This window comes from Lithobates pipiens, unplaced genomic scaffold (genome assembly GCF_037356315.1).
Source record: "Lithobates pipiens isolate NorthernLeopardFrog02 unplaced genomic scaffold, aLitPip1_a1.2 Scaffold_8, whole genome shotgun sequence".
NCBI lineage: Eukaryota > Metazoa > Chordata > Amphibia > Anura > Ranidae > Lithobates > Lithobates pipiens.
Window position 1 is genome coordinate 559,432,016 of NW_027507903.1, and position 15,302 is coordinate 559,447,317.

The following is a 15,302-nucleotide window of genomic DNA, read 5'->3' on the forward strand; positions in this document are numbered from 1 at the left end:
CAGTAAAATGTGTTCTTCACTAATGGTTCTAAAGTGTGCTGGCAATGTTTTTGTTCCCATGCAGACTTCCTTCACATATTTTGGACTTCCCCAGCTATAGACTGATACTGGCTTCAGGTTCCACATTTTTTTTGCAGTTGAAACTACTTTTCAGGTACACTGGGAACTGGAAATATGCTTGTTAGGTCTTGTAGAGGCTTTCGCTCATAGGAAGGTCACTAGAATACTCTTTACCACAATATTGTATAATGCCATAAAAGCAATTCTTTGGAAATCCACTGCTCCTCACCTTAGAAAGGTGGAAAGTGATTTTTAATTCTGCTCTTCTGTTGTGTAAGGCCTCCTACAAAAGCCAAGGATGTCCAACCAAATTCGATTTCTGTGGTTAGAGAATTCGCACACAGCCGTCCTATCCTGATTCTTCCATATTTCAGTGGGAGTTGACCTGTCAGTAGTGTCTTCACTTATCTCCCTATCTGACCAATTGGCACACACTCTATCTAACTTTCTTTCATTGCGCATCATCTACTGTTGTGTTGGTGACACCGTGAATCACGGCTGCATGGTGATATTCCTGTCTCCTGTAACAACCCAGTGTATGTACAGTATATTTCTTGGAATCCAATCTTTGTACCGCTATTGGCAGCCATGTACTGCACTACTGTATTGTAAGTCTGGAGCTTACTCTGGTGCTGTTTTGTCATTTTTTTATTTGTCGGAAGTAGAAGAAGAAATTAGTACCATTCAGGAACTGCATTCCTATTTAGCTGTACCTTGGCATTCGATGAGATCTACCATCCCTCTGACTAGTACAACAAAGAAACCAAAGTTTGCATAACCATAGAATTGTGGTCCTGCTCTGAAAATGTATTGATCATAATCAATATAACAACATAAAAAAACCAAAAAAAAAAAAACCAAGATGCTTTCCTTTGTATTTATGTTGGATTTCATTATATTAGATATTGTTTTAAATTAACACACTTTCCTTTTTTTGCCAAGATAGAAGAAAATACATTATGTTAAAGGACCCTAGGATAAGAAGAGAACAGACAGATGCATCATATAAACAAGTGCAATTTGTTTTGGTCCAAATGTAAATTTGGACAAATTTCTGGTTATTTGGAGATTCGGATGTATCTGAATATACAAATGAAAACGGAAATTAATTTCTTTTATCCATTTTCTAACAAATTCCACATTTTCTGAACAATTCGAATTCGGAGCTGTTGAAAGATGATCGATCGATTCAAATTCTGTGTAAAGAATAGCTTGTTGTTAAGGAGCGGGCCTGGTAGTCGGCAGCTGCGTCCCTAACAACCAATGACTCATCGGAATAATGTAAACAACTACAAAATACAAATACAAAACAAATAATGTAAACAAAAGAACAACAGGGGGGAAACTCATGCGGTGTGGAGGGCATTGTGATTGATGATGGATCTACACCGAGGGACATTGTTTTTAATTTTTCTATTAAAGGAATCGTCAAAAATGTGTGTAGTGCCTTTACTCACTTTTTTGGCTTTTTCTGATAAGCCCCCTGCCCGCAAAACCCCCACAACCACCACACAGGGATGTGGGGAAGAGGCTCTTGTTCCGATAAACATGGGGACACTGTGCTTTGGGGTGGGGGCCTGGTATGGTTCGGGGGGGGTGCTCGCTTGGCCCCCATTTCCTGCCCTGCCGAGCTGCATGATCAGGTAAGGGTCTGGTATGGCTTTTGGCAGTTGTGGCCAAAAAAAAAAAAAATTGTCAAAAGGACTCAGGAGCCGGCCAGCTTCTCATCCAGCTATTCTTCACACAGAATTTGAATCAATCTATAATTTTTCAACCGATCCAAATTAGAATTGTTCCAAAAATTTGGAATTCATTACAAAATTAATAAACAAAATTAAATGAAATAAAATGTAACGAAACTAAACAAATTCCAAAACTAATCAACAAAACCAAATTAGTAACATAACAATTACCGTATTTATCAGCGTATAACACACACTTTTTTCCCCTTAAAAGCAGGGGAAAATCGCGGGTGCGTGTTATACGCCGATCCCCCGCAATTCTGAGCATCTGGGCGGCTTTCGGCCGACTTCGGCTCTTCCTGGCGGCTTTCGGCCACCTTCGGCCATTCTCGGCAGCCGAAAGCTGCCGAGAACGGGCGAAAGCTGCAGAGAACTGCCGAAGGCAGCCGAAAGCTGCTGAGAAGAGCCAAAGGCCGTGAGAACTACAGCGCGCCGCCGAGATACACAGGACATCCGGCTCTGTATCTCGGTGGCGGCATTTAAAAAAAAAAAAACTGACAAGGCTGCAATGGTGGACAAGGCTGACTGACAAGGCTGCAATGATGGACAAGGCTGACTGACAAGGCTGCAATGGTGGACAAGGCTGATTGACAAGGCTGCAATTGTGGACAAGGCTGACTGACAAGGCTTCAATGGTGGACAAGGCTGACTGACAAGGCTGCAATGGTGGACAAGGCTGACTGACAAGGCTGCAATGGTGGACAAGGCTGACTGACAAGGCTGCAATGGTGGACAAGGCTGACTGACAAGGCTGCAATGGTGGACAAGGCTGACTGACAAGGCTGCAATGGTGGACAAGGCTGACTGACAAGGCTGCAATGGTGGACAAGGCTGACAGACAAGGCTGCAATGGTGGACAAGGCTGCAGATGCACACTGATAAGGCTGCATTGATGGGCACTTAAATGTAAGTATTTTTTCCCCTTAAACTTCCCTCCTAAACTTGGGGTGCGGGTTATACGCCAGTGCGTGTTATACGCCGATAAATACGGTATATACGAAAAACACAACATAACACATTTTTCCATTCTGCACATGTCTAGCATCATACACAAAAAAATTACACTGCAACGGAAATAACAATATTGATATTATTTTATTAAGTATATCTGGACAAAAAGCAGTTGGATGTGGAATGTGTAGCAAACAATAATCAGGATCGTGTTTACTGATCTTAGAACAGTGAAATATTGTTATTCTAATTAAAATTTTTTTACTTATCTATGCTTTTCTTAATAAGACTGTATTGCATCAAAATGAATTGGATAACAACTTTGTCTCCTTTAGTTGGATGTTCTTTGTGTTATGTTATGATTTATCACTCTTGTTCACTTCCAGGTCCCTGACATGGCAGAGTTGCAGTCGCGCTTGTCATATGTCTCATGTGTCCATCAGCTTCAGAGAGTGAAGCTCAGTGGATACTGTGAGTATCTGTGTCCCCCAGTGCAGCGATTCAGAACCACTGAGTTTCGACGATTTCAGGAAGTACTTGTAAGTTTAAAGTGCTTGAAGGGGAACTGTAAGAGAAAAATATGGAGGATACCACTGCTGTCATGTCCTTCTGAAAATGCTTATTGAGGGTCAGCAATTTTTATTTCTGTTTGTGACCCCACTGGAGAGATCCCCACTATCTGTTACCACCACTGCCATTTAGACAGGAAGTAAAGGGAACCCTCAATATAGGGGACAAAGCAGCAAAAACAATAACATTTTCTAACCCTCCCTGACTCTAATGAAAATTCTTTTTGTTGCTGTTCTACTACCCATTGGTGAGATTTCCAATCACTTTCAATGACAGAGACAGAAACCAAAACATTTTCATTGGGAACACAGCATTAAAAATCTAACAGAGGTTCCAACCATTCCAAGTTATCATGTACCTGACTGTGGAGCCCGAGATGATGAGGGTGGCCTCTTGCACGATTCCTTTCCAACCACCTCTGGTAGTGGAGACAGGGACTGCTAGGGCAGTAAAAGGGTGCAGGTGATAGGAAGACGGAGCAATGAACAAGAGCTTGGAAATGCATCGATCCACCCAGTGGCAGTATGGAGTCAGGTCACAAGCTGTGTGCAGCAGCAGCCAGGCAGATAGGTACAGGATCATTATTAGGTTTGAGGTTGGGGACAGGCAGGAGTTTTCAATGTGCTGGCAGCAAAGTATAAAGTCAGGAGGCAGAGTCCTGGTCAGAAGTCAAATCTGGGGTCAATAGCACAGATGAGCAGCAGACATACCAGGGAAAAGAGATCTAAAGAGAAGCATCAGGTGTAGCCAGGTCAATAGCAAAATCAGCAGGTTTTTCAGGAACACAGACCACAGGATCACAGCTGAAAGCTAGACAGACCTCAGCCGCTGAATAAGCCGCTGAATGCCAGGATCTGAGGGTGCACCCATGCAAGGCCGAGTGCACCATTGCTGCACAAAGTTCCTGACATTAGCTTTACCTAAAACAAATTGTTTTCAGGACATCTACTTTAAACCGGGGCATTATCTTCTGGTAGACATAATAAGCAGTAAGATCAGGCAGGAAAGATTTGGACAATATGCTGGTTTATCACTTATAATAGTGTATTTTTTATAGTTATGATGTGTATATTCCATGCTGTCCTATTTAAAACAAAACAAAAGTGGAGCAAATCTAGGCGTATTAGCAGATGGACAAGTAAATTGGAATCAATGTATGCAGCTCACCTTGACAAGTGGCTAAGAAAACACCACCCTTGCGTAAAATTGAAACATAAAAAATAATAAAAATGATTCTGTTAAACGCAGAATTATTTTCTGCATTTAACAGAATAACGTACATTAGATGTACAGTATTCAGAGGAAACAGTGTATCATTGGGTAGTGAGAATATTAGTCTATGTATAATAATTGTATAAACCCCAATCTTATCCTTGCAAGATGTTAAACCATATATGTACCCCAGTATACATATTATACCGTATTTAATTCCAGTTGGGTAGCCTTCTGTGTTTTCCAACTACCCTATTTGTTCACTGTGTCTTCCTAAACTTCAAATCTTCATTATTAGGGTGTGGTCGATAATATTTAAGGGTCACTCCTACCACAGCTGTTTGATTCCTGTATAGGTTGGTCACCCCTACCCCAGCTAGTGGTTTCCTATATAGGATAGTCCACTAGCTAAAAACCTATCATCTGGAAAATAGGGACTATGTGCAAACGTTGGATGTGAAACAATTATGCTCGATATCAAGATTGCGGCCACCAAGCAACAGGGACCCCAATCTATATATACATCTTGTCTAATTCTGTGATACAAGGATTTTTTTTGTTGCCCCCCTCTCCAATGATCCTTAACTAGATCTATTCCATAAAATACCAGTCCTGCGGGATCCCTTTGGTGTACTTCCTTAAAATGCCTTGAAAGGCTATGTTTCGGAACCCTTTCCTTATGCTGTTGATATGCTCCCTGATCCTCACACATAGTGGGTGGGTAGTCCAACCCATATATTGGAGGTGGCATGGGCACTCAATGACATAGGTAACGTGGGTACTGTTGCAGATAATCAACTCTCTTATTTGACATTCCCTATTGGTATGCTGAGAACTCCAATGCTCTTGTGTCTTCATTCAGTGCATAAAGTTTTTCAGGTTCAATTTTCTCATGAACTTCTGAAGATCGATGTAGGCCTCAAATTTGTCTAATGTTTTGGCAGGCGCAAATTTGAAGCCCAGATCCAGAACTCTCTTCTTCTGAGAATTAGGCATTACTTAAGTTATATATTCCTTCTCCTAATACTCTCTTCGTCTTTTTTCTTCCTCCCTCCTCTCTTTCCTCTTGTCGTATTTCTCTGTGCTTGTCCCATCGCTCTTTCCTGATTGCTGGTCCATCCATTTCTCATGTCTGTCTCTTGCGTTTAGTGGAACAGATACCTGCGGTGCCCTATGGGCTCTTGATCTCCCTCCATATCCCTGGGTGTTTCCTCCCGTCTCTGGATACCTCCTCTGTTCCCATATTGTCCTCTCCATCTGGGTGTCCTGTACGGGACATGGGCATTCTATCTTCCTGGGGGTCTTTCTCGTTGTCCTCCCCTTCTCTCTTTTGTTGAAAATTTTGGTGAAGGGTCTGCCAACCACCCCACTGAGAGGAAAGAACCTGTTATTCATAGGAATATTATATCGTGGAGTGGGTGGTATTCCCCTATTTGGGGAAATGGTTATATTCTTTCTATTCTATCCTGTTGTTGTTTTTTTAATTATATTATTTTCTGTTCTATTATAGTCTATTCTATTCATGTTTTTCTATTCTATTATTTTCTATTGTATTATTTTCTTATGTATTCAAATTTATTCTCCCCAGCTGGGTATTTGAGGGGCCTGCCCCCTGCCAATACAAGTTGGGGAGTGGTCAGGAACATCAGAATACTCCAGGCAGCTCCACGTTACCTCTCCTCCCATTCTTCTAGAAGGCACCAGAACATTTGAGAAGTAGGGGAAAGGTCTCAGTGATAATGCCTATGAGTCATCCAGCTCTCCCTGGATTTTTGCCAACCCAGGAAACAAAAACAGACAGGTTTAGCTGCCAGCCAAGCATGCATACATTTGCCTGTACTATATAAAAAAAAAACTATTTATACTTCTAGCACTAGAGGGTGCTACACTCATAATGTAAAAAATATAGCGTAACCCTCCTCATTTGTAGCATTGTCTCTACAAAATAATAACCAATTCCATTTGAACTTAGTTAACAAGCACAGAATTTTGCCATATAATAAAATAAAAAATAAAAAAAATCAACCATACAGCTATTAAGAAAAATAACTGGAATGTGGTTTCCAATTATTCTTTATGTGTGGCCATAAATGTTTCCTTACTCCAAGCATGGGTTTATCTGTAAAGTAAATAAATATTAATTATTTAAACTAATATTTAATTTCTTCTGTATTGTATGAGTGATGGGTCTGTTTATCACATTGTTTCCTATGGCTTTTGTGCAGGATGTGGGTTATGAGTATGGGAAGCTAATATTCACAGAATGGCATCGTGGTGACGTAATTGAGAAAATGTTGCAGGATAATAGTAGCCATGAGATCGACCAACCGCATCAGGGAGGAGTAAGTATGGCATCATAAGCAAAAATCTAATATGTACTATTGGGTTTCTGAAAGATAAACTGCACACAATAACCAGATTTTTTTCTAACATTCACTGGATGAATACCATGGATATAAGGATGCAGGCCTCGGCTGGCAGTGTTATTGTGTCTGAGAAGGTCTGTGGGCTGGCTTAAGTTGCTATAGGCAACTTACTTGCTATAAATCCACCTTTCAATACTTAGCACTTACCCCTGCAGGAGCCACTTGGTATAATGGGTTCTCTGTTCTGCCATGACTCTGTAAACTGCTTGTCGCCTCTGACACTCCTGGTTATATAACACAAAGGGAAGTCTCACTTTAACTTTTAGCAATAACTATTCAAAAAGTGTCCCTGAGTGCACTCTGAGCATACGAGTGGATGGGCGTACATGTTCTTGAGAGGGGGACCCCTCTGGATGGCTGCAAAGTACCTGGTGCCTGATTAACAAATTTAAGCCAGTTAATGTTGGGGCTCATCTGTATAGTGATGCACATGTAACCATCTCTTTAACTGTAGGCAGGGATCAAACTTTGTGTAGCCAAATGGGGCAGTTTCCTACTAGCATTACACTGCTGACAGTGATGGGGTAAGCACAGTGGGTTCTGCTCACAACTCCTAGTACACAACAGTTCTGGTTCAGACGTTTGTCCCTAATGGCTTGGTCCTCATGGTCAGGTCCTCACAAAACTCTGCTCTCTCTAGTGTAGACACTCATATGGCAGCAGATCGCTCCAGCTCTGGTCTCAGCACAGCAAAGGACCTTTTTGTGGCTAAGGCCGCGTACACACGGGCGGACTATCCGTCCAACTAAGTCCGTCAGACAATCCGACAGACAGTCTGTCCTACTTTTGAATGAACAGACTTGACCACACACGATGAACAGACAGTCCGCTGAAAGCTTGCGCGATGACGTGTACAGCACGTACGACGGGACTAGAAATACGACGTCCAATACACTGCAATGCAACCTTCGGCCGTGTAAATCCTTTCTGAGCATGCGCCATACTTAGTCCGTCGAACTAGCCTACTCACGAGCAGACTGTCCGCTGAAACCAAGTTTGGACGGACAATATTACGGAAATTCCGAAAGACTTAGTCCGCCAGACTGTCCGCTGAAAAAGTCAGCTGAAGCCCACACACGAGTGGACTGTCCGCTGAAACACGTTTCAGCGGACCAAGTCCGTCAGACAGTCCGCCTGTGTGTACGCGGCCTCAGTCCTTGACACTCCGGCCCTCAAGGGGCTTTCTCCCAGTGTAGGCATGCATAGCAACAGGCCTGCACACTCTAGTTTTCCTGTATTGTATGCCAAACCTCCACATACAGTTCTTTCCCCTATGTTTGCAGGGCATGCTGGTAGTTGAAATCCACTCCACTGTACAGTGTGCAGCACTCCTTCACAAAACTACATTTCCCACAGTACTCCTCTATGGCATCATCTTCAGGAGAGGGAAGGGAAAGAAGGAGGCAGAAGGGGCTGACGGAAGATTCTGCACTCAGCAGCTTGATCCTCAATGCAGCATTGGGGAAATGGAGACCGGCAGACTGGGACACACAATCCACTCTGAGCGCAGCTCTGCCAGTGCTCACAAAATCATGGAGGGGGATAAACTTGTGCACTCCTCTAGCCAGTGGGCACCTGGCTACAAATATAAACTAGTAAGAATGTGCTTTTTATAAAACAGGATGGAATTCTAATGAAAAAAAGTAACTTAGAGCATAGCATAAAGAGGAGTGAACTAATCCATAGTATGTAATATATACAGTATAGGATATTAAATAAAGTTGTCCATAGTATGCAATGTACAGTGCAGCATACATGCAGACGTAGTCCTGAGTTTAACATATAGTACAACCAACGTACAAAGTCAAGTGGTCCAGAGTATGTAGCGTGCATCGCAGCCTATCCAGTGGGGGGGGGTGGGGTGGGGTATGCTGAATGGTACAATCTACTTTGCATTTATTAGGTTGTATGAAGATCTACCTGTTTGAATAAAAGTCAAACAAATCAGTTTAGGAAGGCCTCACAGTTTATAGCTGTTGACAAAGCTAAATGCGATAAGAGAGATTATACAATTACAGGCTAATGTCTGTTAATCTTAAAATGTAATATGATTTATAAAAAAAAAAAAAAGAAGCATAAATTAGATAAGAAAAGGGCATATGCACACTACTGTCCTGAGGTAAGTGAGGCTCACATGCATCCACATAGTCTAAGCAGAACCCAGTTGGGAATGATTTACTAAAATGGTAGAATGTAAAATCTGCTGCAGCTGTGCACAGTAGCCATTCGGCTTCTAACTTCACTTTGTTCAATTATGCTTTGACAATAAAACCTGAAAGCTGATTGGTTTCTCCGCAGGGCTGCAACAGATTTTTCACTCTTCAGTTTTAGTAGATCAACCCCACTGTGCCCTCCTGCCATGGTTTTCAGTGAGCAGCACTAGTGGGGTAAACTTTACTGTTCTGATGAGGGCCAGGCGTGAATGGGGCTGTGCTTTTATTCTAAAGATCTCCTGCAGACAGTTTAATCCCTGTCCATTTTTTCTAAAGTTACACCCTTTTGCAGACATGTAGTTGCAAATACAGGAGAACGTGTCAGTCAAGTACAAGAACAGCCATGCTTGCCAGTACATTGCATGAATATTAGTTGGGTGATTTCACAAGCATTATACTTTCACTCTGCTCCCTGTTTGCAGACTGGAGGGTCACCTGGCTTCACAGACCTGGCAGAAATTGTGTCTCGCATTGAACCTGCATGCAGTCAACATACCTTTCCAAGTCACAAAACTGGTGAGTAGAAATGAACAACAGATGACATAGCTTAAGCTGGCCATACACCATACAATTTTCCTATTCAATTTCCTTTAAATTTACCTTCAACTGTGTAGTAGAAGGGCCTGCCTGATTGCACACAAATTGAAAGTGTTTAGATTTGACCTCATATTATTTGGTTTTGGTAAATCTAAAGGAAATCTATAGAAGAAAATTGTAGAATGTATGGCCAACCTTACAAATTATCTCAGTTCTCTATACATGTCAACATCTTAAGGAAAACTTTTTCTTAGAAAAACGTGCAGTCTGTTATTCTGACATATTCTGCAAATGCTAGATGCCTGGCAGTCATGCTGATCCTTTTGCTTCACAAAACCAGAGAAAGTATGCACATAAGGACTTTTTATTTGCATTTTTATTTAAGGCGTATACCTCTGAAAGTAATGAAGGTAGAAGATCAGCATAACCTCCACTTAATTAATATTTCTGGATGTGGCAGTTCCCATATCTTTCTTAAAGCTGAAGTTATAGGTTCAGTAACATTACTTACCTGTAATGAAATGTATCCCATGTCCTGTCTGGGGATGGTGCCGATGTTCGAGTCAGGGTGTTCGCCCGTTCGGGGAATACCGAACATTATAGGGCGTTCGCAAATTTAAGTACCGAGGAATGCCACATAATGCACTTGGAGATTGCAGTGCATTGATGTCTGATGATTGGCCAAAGCATGCACCTGGCCTGCATGCTTTGGCCAATCACAGCACGCTCTGATGTGAGAGCCATGATTGGCCAAAGGCAGGGTGACTTTAGACAATCATGGCTCAGGGGGCTAAGTCTATTCCCCACACTATATAAGGCTGCTTACACAGCCGCCGTATATAGTGTAATGACTGAAAGAACGTTAGCTAGAGGCAGGTTAGTTAGTGGCATGCAGGCAGATTAGTGTATATATATATATATATATATATATATATATATATATATATATATATATATATATATATATATATATATACATACACACAGTATCTCACAAAAGAGAGTACACCCCTCACATTTTTGTAAATATTTTATTATATCTTTTCATGTGACAACACTGAAGAAATTACACTTTGCTACAATGTAAAGTATTCTGTGTACAACTAGTATATCGGTGTAAATTAGCTGTCCCCTCAAAATAACTCAGCACGCAGCCATTCATGTCTAAACTGCTGCCAACAAAAGTGAGTACACCCCTTAGTGAAAATGTCCAAATTGGGCCCAGTTAGCCGTTTTCCCTCCCCAGTGTCATGTGACTCATTAGTGTTACAAGGTCTCAGGTGTGAATGGGAAGCAGGTGTGTTAAATTTGGTGTTATTGCTCTCACTCTCTCATAATGGTCACTGGAAGTTCAACATGGCCCCTCATGGAAAAGAACCCTCTAAGGATCTTAAATAAAGAATTTTTGCTCTACATAACGATGGCCTAGGCTATAAGAAGATTGCCATGACCCTGAAACTGAGCTTAAGCACGGTGGCAGAGACCATACAGCGGATTAACAAGACAGGTTCCACATGGTCCCGCCATGGTCGACCAAAGAAGTTGAGTGCATTTGTTCAGCATCATATTCAGAGGTTGTCTTTGGGAAATAGACTTATGAGTGCTGCTAGCATTGCTGCAGAGGTTGAAGGGGTGGTGGGTCAGCCTGTCAATGCTCAGACCATACGCCGCACACTGCATCAAATTGGTCTGCATGGCTGTCATCCCAGAAGAAAACCTCTTTTAAAGATGATGCACAAGAAAGCCCACAAACAGTTTTCTGAAGACAAGCAGACTTAGGACATGGATTACTGGAACCATGCCCTATGGTCTGATGAGTCCAAGATAAACAAACACACCTCCAAGGTGACCACTGCCTTGCTAAAGAAGCTAAGGGGAAAGGTGATGGATTTACACTGTTAAACAAGCTGTACACTGACTACTTTACATTGTAGCAAAGTGTAATTTCTTCAGTGTTGTCACATGAAAATATATAGTAAAATATTTACAAACAGTGCAGTCAGTGTACAGTATATAATATAGTGTATTGAAGTAGTTAAGGGGATAGGGGAACCCTATGACAGAATTAAGAAAAAAAAACAGCATGGGCATGGGTTCCCCCTTTTGGTCTGGTATGGATTTCAAGGGGCACTCCACGCCTATATATATATATTTTTTTTAAAGCATGGGGGCCCTCCTCAAATTCCATACCAGACCTGTATCCTGGCAAGCAGCCTGGCAGGCCAGGAAAGGGGGGGGGCAAGCAAGCACCCCCCCTCCTGAGCCATCCCAGGAAGCTTGCCCTCAACATGGGGTGGGTGCTTTGGGGTCCCCCCAAAGCACCTTGTCCCAATGTTAATGGGGACAATGGCCTCATCCCCACAACCCTTGCCCAGTGGTTGTGGGGGTCTGCGGACGGGGGGGCTTATCAGAGTCTGGAAGCCCCCTTTAACAAGGCAGCCTCCAGATCCTGGCCTCCCTTTATGTGAAATCACCAAAAAAAGTGTCAAGAAGTGAAAACCACAAAAGACAGTTTTTGACAATTTCTTTATTTAAAAAGTAAAAAAAAATATGCCCTGCGATGTCCATCCATCTTTAATCACGCCGCCTGACGGAGCCGAAAAAAATAAAATAAAAAGGCGTCCTATGGGTAACAGATGTGTTCTCTATGGATCTGGGTGTCTGGCGACCTCTCAATCTGGCATTTCTGTATCTGCTGGTGTATGTCCGCCTATGCAATCAATAACCCTCTTGCCAAGCGCGACTGATTCAGTAAGCCTCGTTAATGGGCATGGGGAGGTGTGAAAGGAAGAATGGGAGGGACGCTCGCTAGTGTAGTGGTTTTAAAAAAAAAAATAATACTGGAAACAGCAAACATAGTCAAAGTACTCACATTTAAAATTGTATGTAAAAGAGAAACAAAACTAGCAGCGAGCTCACCGACGTCACTTCTGGTGCATAACGTCCCAACGCGTGTTCGTCACGGTCAAATTTATCTAGCAAATGCTACATCTACCTGCATGAATCACTATTCCAGACAGCCCTAGGCCCCTGTTGGTGTGGTATACTTATAGTTACATCCTTGTTACTTTTTGATTCCAGAGGAGTTCTTTATAAGTGAAGACAAGCCAGATACCACATACAGAAGTCAAGAATGTGAGACAGTAAGTAAATATTCTTCTCTCCAACACAAGACTAGTGGGATAATTTAATAACATAATAAAGAAAAACATATTCCAACCAATCAGATATCTTGCATATGATTAGGTACTATATGTAAGACCACAGTTAGAGGTCATAGATGGCCTGAGAGACATAGATAGATATATGTATAGATACAGTAGGAATAGATAGAGGTCATAGAAGGTCTGAGAGCCTTGGGTAATGAACTGGAAATATCTTCACATCCTAAAGAGAGATATTAGAGCTCTATATAGAGTTCAATATATTTAGAGCGCAAAGGTGTTCTGTGCTCCTTCACTATCCTCTGGATCCACTCCCAGGGATTTTTCCAACAATTTGGTAATGAGCACATCTATCCAATGGGGATGGTCATTGTCTTTCTTCAGAAGGTTAGAAACAGCCGAATTATCTCATATGTTGCCTAACATTAGAAACATTGTTGGTTAATATTTGGCCATTTATGTCTACCCTAATGCCAACTGCTTCCTGGGCTTCCTTATCTTCACCTTGTCTCTACCAGTATTTAGGGATTACCTTATACATAGCCTAACACAGCTCTAGATCACTCTTTACACACCAGGGAAGATGACCATCAGTACTTGCTGTGCAGTCATTTATTTACTTAATGTTGTATGTACTGAGGACCCACTTGATGACATATGCAAAGCCCAGTTAGAAACTGTATGATTGTTTATAGTACTGACTGCACAGGTGCTAGGCAATAGAACAAGAGAGACATAGATCATTACTTGCTGTGTGGGGTCTGTTATCTAGTGTGTGGGTGGATTTTAACAATGTACAGTTTAAAATTGGGGGTACTAATGATTACCTTTGGGAACATGGAATATCTGGTAGTATAGTTCAATACCAGAGCCTCTAATGGCCAGATTTTTCTACTGGACTGTTGAGTTTCAGCAGTGGAGCTTAGCACAGGAAGGATCTTAAGTGCAATTTGAAAGTCTAGACCTCTACACAGCCTGGGCTTGAATTCAGGTGTGCATGGGGATAGAAGGTTTGCACATGTACTTACAGTACGAGCAGCAAAGTAGACTTTCTAGCTTGCTCGGTTATAGGACCTGGCAGATTCACTTTAGGGCTGAGGAGGCTTTTTTCCCTTTTCTGCCCCTATAAATGCTACTTTAATTTTATTCTGCTCTTTTTAATTGTTTAGGATGAAGAGAAGAATTTACGAATAAAGCAATGGTTAACCTCCAGTTATCCGTATTGAATCCTATCTGTAAGCGATTAATGATGATACATTTTTCTATTGTATAGAGGTTATAGATAGACCCTAGCCAGATGTAAAAACCTCCATTTAGTCCATATAATTAGTTAGTGATAGCTAAAAACAAGTTTAATTTGTTCCATGTAAATCTGACCTTCAGGCACAGAAACTTTAATTTAAATATGTTCCTGAATAGCCACAAAGGATATAAATCAACTTTGCACATATGCCCTTAAAAGCTCTTTTATTGCTTTGTAAAAGTAGTGGTGACATCATCACTGTGCTACACATATCACTCATCCCAGAAAGCATTAAAATATGAATACTGGACTGTAAAGGCTACTTCCACACAAAACTGTTTAGCGGCTGATTCACATGCTACCATATTATGTCTTTTGGAGAACTTGAACAGTGAGATGTTTCCACCAGAATTCTCATCACCACTGTAAAACCTAATGGTGGTGCCACACTCCCCACATGGCTTCTCCATTAAGAAGAATATGTAAATAATTGGAAATGTTAGCTTCAACTTAACAACTTAATTATCGCCTTGTGATAGGGGATAGAATAGCAAACAGGAAACCACTGGATTCTTCAAGATCTCTAAGAAGAATTACTGTAAACGTATATGAAATTGAAAGCATCCATGGTCCCCAGCAAGACTATATGCTCCCTGTTTTGAGTTGCTTCCATGGTACAAAATATTCTTTATGGTCACAATAGATGTGTTATTGATCTAAGTTCTTTATTGTATATTTTGATGACTTAAACTCTTTATGTAACATGAATTTAATTATATGATTGCAACATGTACTGACTATTGTTCAGTGTTACAGGAGAATATTGTTTCATCTCTTAGCTCCTGAGGAAGGAGGATTATTTCTTGCGAAACGTGTAGAGGAAATCATGAACAAGCTATACAGACTCAAGCAAATCCAAATGCTAAGTGTACATTGATGCATAGGAAGATTTTCAGAGAGGTCTCTGAAATAGTGACAACATTGTTTTGGCATATTCAAATTGTCATTTTGTTTTGTATATAAAATATTTACATGCGATTGTGAGTTTTCACACATTTTTATTATTTAAAACGAATAAAAATGAAGATTTATGTGGTTGTGTAAGTTCAATCTGTTTCAGTTTGGTAGCATTAAAGTCCCAGTTTGGGTTACAGGTTTTTGGTATGCAGTCATGGGACCATGTA

At 41.3% G+C, this 15,302-nt stretch overlaps 1 protein-coding gene across 5 annotated transcripts in view; it reads left to right on the plus strand.

Annotated features, from left to right (window-relative positions):
* Positions 1-15,209, plus strand: part of LOC143960961 (patatin-like phospholipase domain-containing protein 6) — a 121,254-nt gene extending 106,045 nt beyond the window's left edge. For 3 of the 5 annotated variants that reach the window (XM_077470023.1, XM_077470027.1, XM_077470024.1), the window contains exons 31-36: positions 3,140-3,292; positions 6,761-6,877; positions 9,597-9,690; positions 12,793-12,854; positions 14,045-14,110; positions 14,927-15,209. In XM_077470023.1, coding sequence (XP_077326149.1) covers positions 3,140-3,292; positions 6,761-6,877; positions 9,597-9,690; positions 12,793-12,854; positions 14,045-14,101 — 483 coding nt within the window. In that variant the 3' untranslated portion in view covers positions 14,102-14,110; positions 14,927-15,209. The remainder of the gene's footprint in view (positions 1-3,139; positions 3,293-6,760; positions 6,878-9,596; positions 9,691-12,792; positions 12,855-14,044; positions 14,111-14,926) is intronic. The other 2 variants (XM_077470026.1, XM_077470025.1) reach the window with 2 other exon arrangements.
* The last annotated feature ends 93 nt before the right edge of the window (positions 15,210-15,302 follow it).